We start from the raw sequence: 6,000 nt of genomic DNA on the forward strand, positions 1-6,000 counted from the left end.
TGAAGACGACATGGGATGAATCTTCCTCAGAAGAGGACGACGACGAACTCGATCAGACGATTTTACTTGCGCTGATGGCCCGGGACCAAATCAACCTGTCCGAGAGTGAGAGCGAGTCGGAGGCCGAGTCCGAACAAAGCCACGGATCTGTATCTGTTTCCGAATGGCCCGATCCCTTCGTAAGTATCTCTCGACTCAATAATTTAGTTAATTATCTGTTACGAAAGTTAGCTAAATCAAACCTTAGAGTCAAGTCACTTCTAAAGTAAGTAGAAGTCCTTAAAGAAGTGACTAACTCCGAATCTTTGACTGAACTAGTTCAGACTGGAAACTCAACCCAAGTCCAACAACTTGTAGAAGAGAATTCCAGCCTGAAAATTCAAGTCAAGGATCTGGAGAAAACACTAGAATGGTTTTCTTTAGGTTCCAAGAATCTTGACCTAATTCTTGGGACACAAAGAGCCGTTTACAATAGAACTGGTCTAGGATTTAAACCAAAGAAAAAATATAAATCTTATTTATCTCTTGTACAAAGAGCAAATAGAAAAATAGTCCAAGCATGGGTCTCCAAGTCCAAATTGATTAATCAAGTTGGACTTGGTCAATATTGGATCCCGAAGGATCAAATACACTACCTCGATAAACCATATCGAGGCTATGATCCAGGGAGAGCAAAAAGAAAGACGATATTAATAAAAACGAACATAATTCAAAATTCAAAATTCAAAATTCAATTTGAAATTAAATTAAAAATTCGAAATTAAAATTTAAAATTTAATTAAATTAAATTAAAAACTCAAAATTCAAAAATTTAATTCGAAATTAACTTAAAATTAAAAGTAAAATTCAACTTAAATCAAAATAGAAGGAGGATCCAGAATAGCTGGCACCTCCAACTTAATCTACCCGACAGGGTAACCAAACTTTACCTACCTGGCAGGGTAAATAGGGTTAGAATAAAAAGGGCTAGGTTTAACTTGACCCACGGTACTGGTGAAGTATTAGATGATAGTACGTTGGGAAAACTTAGTCATCGCATGTCTAGGAAGATATGGCTTCGACCTGGTACATTTGGCTAAGTGGAACTGACCGAAGCTACCCTTTATGGATCCTAACCAGTTAGACTAAGGTTTTGTATTAAGTTCAATGGGTAAGACTATTTGGAAAACCTCGAAGGCATGGTTACTTTAATGATGTCCTTGTGACTCACCATAGCCCAGAAGTTTATCCAAAGAACACCTACTTGTTGAACCCAAAGCTAAACCTGAATCTAACATAAAGTTAAACTAAAACCCTAAAATTGAACTTAATTCATCTCGCATATATTGTAGGATTACCTGATTGAAAATTTAGATCGGGTGAGATGACTAAGAAATAAAAAATTAATCCAAAATTAAATTCCTAATTAAAATTAATCCAAAATTAAATTCATAATTAAAATTAATCCAAAATTAAATTTGTAATTAATCCAAAATTAAATTTGTAACAAAAATTAATTTAAACTTAAATTCAAAATCAGAATTAAAATTTGAAATTCGATGTTAAAATTCTTAATTAACTTAAATTATTTTTAAACTTAATTAACTTAAATTATTTTTCAAAACTTAATTAACTTAAAAAAAAATTCAAAACTTAATTAACTTAAAATTATTTTTTCAAAACTTAATTAACTTATTTTGTCAAAACTTAATTAACTTAAAATTATTTTTTTTAAAACTTAATTAACTTAAAATTATTTTTTTAAAAAACTTAATTAACTTAAAATTATTTTTTCAAAACTTAATTAACTTAAAACTATTTTTCAATACTTAATTAACTTAAAATTATTTTTTCAAAAAATTAATTAATTTAAATTTTTTTTCAAATTAATTAACTTAAAATTTCAAATTAATTAACTTAAAACTAATTAAAATTATCTTTCAAAATCAATCAAATGGAAATTATTTTTTAAAAAAAACTAAAATTAATAAAATAAAATAAAATAAAATATAAACGCAGGGGACACGTAGGCCCCCAGCGGAGGCACCTCCCACAAGAGGGAGGCGCCCTTATTCACGGCGGGAATTTTCCCGCCGCCTTAACCAAAGGTGCCTCGGATGATCTCTGAGGCGCCTCTAACTTCCCCTTGGAGGCGCCTTAAGCACCTCATAAGGCACCTCCAACACGAAATATCAGAAACGAACAAAAGCTTCTCTGTTCGTTCTGTCTCGCAGCGTTTTTCCTCTTCACTTTTCGTGCGATTTCTTTCTTAAGGCGCCTTCAATCCCTTCTAACACCTCCATCCCGCTACAATGCCTCCTAGGTATATTTTTCACCTTCCTATTGTCCTTATTTGTAGTCACTATGTTTTTTTATATATATATTGTCAAAAATAGGAAGCGTCGCATTGTGGATCCTACACCGGCTAGGGCCCCTTCCACGGACCCTAGATTCCCCTCGAAGCAACATAGGAGAGATTTTGCTAGGTTTACTTTTGAATCCATTAAACCTAGATATATTGGTAGGGAATTTTTATCCCAATTTTGTCTACCCGCTATCCAGATGATAGACTACTATCATCTAAGTAAACTGGTTGACTGTACCACTACAGTAAATCAAGACTTGTGTGCCCAGTTCTATCACAACCTTGAAAAGGTTGATGATAGCACCTATTCCACCAGAGTTGGTGGCACTGACATTCAGTTTACTCCCTCCCTGCTTCGCACTAGCTTAAAGCTTAGGGAGTCTGAGTGTACATTTTTTTGTTACCCGAGTAGGGAGCTACCTTTCGGTGCTCCCTATTCCCACATTACCTTAGATGACATCTACATGCATTTCTTTGGGGAGGAGAGACCCTTTGGCCTGACTGAGTTCAGGTCAACTCTTCTTCGAGTTCAGGACTATGTTATGTACAGAGTCCTGACAGCATGCATACTACCCATCACATCTCGAGACGTCTCGAAGATGCGATCATCCCACTCATTCTTTTTGTACGCTCTTAGCCAGCGCCTCGATATAGACATTGCACTACATATGTTTCATAACATCATTCAGGCATCCAGTACAGTCACGACTGGAGTGATCCATATGCCCTACTGCCATATCCTAACCCAGATTTTCTCCTCCTCTAGGATAGACACTACCAGAGGGACTCTCATACCACTTACTATATATGATGAGTTAGGTCAGCGTAGTCTTAGATTAGCAGGTGTAGAGGTCACTGCCGAGGAGATTCTGGCCTGGAAGGGCTGGCCACCACCAGTCATTGCTCCTAGTGCGCCAGAGGCTGCGAACGTACCAGGTGAGGGTGAGGAGTGGCCTGACTTCCTGGCAGAGGAGTTTTTCGCAGATCCTTCCTCCTCTGTCGGACCCTCCACATCAGTCGGGCCTTCGACTTCAGCTCCTCCTTCCGTCAAGGACAGACTTACTCGGCTCGAGATCCAGCCCATTCAGACGCGACGAGCTGTGCTAGACAGCCATCACTTCCTCCGATCTCTCCGATCCGAGATAGCTGCAGGGTTCGTGTCTCTCCGAGGTGAGATACGGCGCCAGGGATAGCCTCAGCCGGCACCCGAGCAGCCTCTTGCACCACCTCCAGTTGATGACCCTCCAGCTGATGATCCCGCTCTTGATGATCCTGCCTTCTGAGACTATCACTTGATGTATCCTGGGCAGACGTCTATTTGTCTTCGTTGATTGTACTAGTATTATGGTTGACTTTTACTTATGTTTATGAGTTTTAGCTGCTTACCATCTACAAAATAGGACTGTGTTGGGTAGAATAGCTTTGATCTTTTAATCAGTTTCCTACATTTTTCTTTTCTTGTCTTTTAAATTCTAGGAAAATATTGGTTTTAAAATTTCAACTTTACTAGATTTTCAAAATATGGATTTAGCCTAGGCTCTACCTTAGAAATCATGCTCCCCTAGAATTCAGCCAAAGCATCTCACAAACACCTAAGATTAACCTTGTGTGTGTTTGAAAAACATAGAATGGAGTGAGATGCATAGGGTACAGCCTGGACTCAAGTATGCTTATATCTGTGCATCAATATGAGTCTGGGCGTTAAATATCTTATTAACAGTAATCAGATTAAGTCATCCAGCCTTAGTCAAATCTAACTGGACCAAATGACTTAACTTGACTAACCAAATGAAAGCTATTGCCCTCTAGGCAATAAGCAAGTAGCTAAAGATTAGACAGTTGGTGAAGGAAATGGAGATTGTAAGATTGAGCATGCGTGTACTTTAGGGCTCTGATACCTGATCAAAACAATTTGGATAACTTAACATCTATTTAACTTAACCCATGCTTGGACTTAAGGACCAACTAAATTTAAATAAATAACCTAAATTAAATAGTTACTCCCTCTTCGTCCTAAAATTTAACAAGTTCTTACTCTTATTTTTCAAAATTAAGTTTTTTTAAAAAATTAAGCTAAGTACCTTCTTAAACTGAAGTTACATTTTCAAAATTCAATGTTTGCAAAAGGCTTAGCTAAGTGATTCATATAGCAACTTTCTAACTTTCTCAAACTTAGCCAACCTTGAAATCTAACTTTATAACTTTTTGCTAAAATATTTTTCTAAGTTACCTCTCAGATTCATTCGTTACTTAGCTAAAAGTATTAAAAGCATATCCTTGCAAAATTTAACTCATTGCTTTCAAAATATTTCTGCTAAGTAAAAAGAGACTTCAAATTTTTTTTGGCTCCAAAAATTCTTTAAAATCTAGCTAAGTTTTTCTTCTAACAGATTTTTAAAATTTAGCTAAGTATCTTTCAAAAAAAAACAACTAAGTTTCAAAAGAAATCAACCATATATTAGCCTTTTAAACTTAGGTGAAAAATATTCCTTTTAAGTCCTCTTTCTCCCTTAGCTAATAATTTTTTCAGTTATAAGCTAAGTGTTACACAAGCATTTTTCCCCCTTCTTTCAAAGCCTAATCTGTTAAAACTTGTTTTAGACTGGCTTATTTTTGATAAATGGCAAAGGGGGAGAGTTGGGAAATTTAAAAGTAAAAGAAAGTCTGATTCAAAAAAAAAGTCCTGTATTAAGGGGGAGCTTCACAAAGTTTAAGTGTTAGCTTAAGTTATGCGTGAATTTGAATTTATATACTTAAGTTTGCTCACTTAAACCTTTTAAATATATTTATGCATTTGTTTTACTTAACTTTGAATTTAGGTTGCCATAATCAAAAAGGGGAAGATTGTTGGTGCGGGAAGCATCCGACGATCGAACCTAAGTTTTGATAATGGCAAAGGATTCAAAGTTAAGGTTATGTTGTAATCTAACAAGTCTGTTTAAGTGTTTCAAGAAAAGTCCTAGCTGTGGTTAGGCAAATGAAAACCCTAGGGGGTGGTAACCCTGTTGCGTTCTTCGGGCCACGAAAACCGCTTTTTCGCGTTGCGGAAACCCCGAAGGACCCAAAGTCGTAGATCCGTGCAAAGATTCGTATACAAAATTCGAAAAACTATTTCTTGTACGAGTTCAAAAACTGATCTACTACTTAGATCTACGAGAAAAATGTTTACCCTTGTAGCGATGCCCTTCGCGTTCCCGCTCGTCCAAATGATGCCGGATCTCAAGACCGTCAAGCGCCGGTCCTCTAGAAGTATCCACACGGACACACTAGATGGAGATGACCAAAAACCAAGGTGTGCTAGCACCTATGTGGTTCGGCCAAGGGAGGAGGAGAGGGAGAGGGAGAGCTTGAGAGGAAGAACACAAGGAAGAAGAAGAAGTTACACCACTTGAATGGAAAAAATGAAATTCACACCCAAAAACCAAGTGGCCGGCCACTTTCAAAAACTCTCCAATTAATTGCATTAATTGCAATTAATATGAAACCATTACCAATTAATTGCATTAATTGCAATTAATATGAAACCATTAAGAGAGTGGCTTTGTAACTTCCATGAGGTGGCACCCATGATGATGTGGAACATCATTATTGGTCCACCTAATGCCAACTCACCAATGAGGTGGCAAAAGGTCAAGTCAAAATTGACCTTTGGTCTT

The 6,000-nt window shown here is 36.8% G+C and overlaps 1 protein-coding gene across 1 annotated transcript in view; it reads right to left on the bottom strand.

Annotated features, from left to right (window-relative positions):
- Positions 1–3,428, bottom strand: part of LOC121990871 — a 24,385-nt gene extending 20,957 nt beyond the window's left edge. Inside the window, exon 1 of the mRNA XM_042544927.1 lies at positions 3,219–3,428. Coding sequence (XP_042400861.1) covers positions 3,219–3,428 — 210 coding nt within the window. The remainder of the gene's footprint in view (positions 1–3,218) is intronic.
- Between the last annotated feature and the right edge of the window lie 2,572 nt (positions 3,429–6,000).

This window comes from Zingiber officinale, chromosome 6B, assembly GCF_018446385.1.
Source record: "Zingiber officinale cultivar Zhangliang chromosome 6B, Zo_v1.1, whole genome shotgun sequence".
Lineage (NCBI taxonomy): Eukaryota > Viridiplantae > Streptophyta > Magnoliopsida > Zingiberales > Zingiberaceae > Zingiber > Zingiber officinale.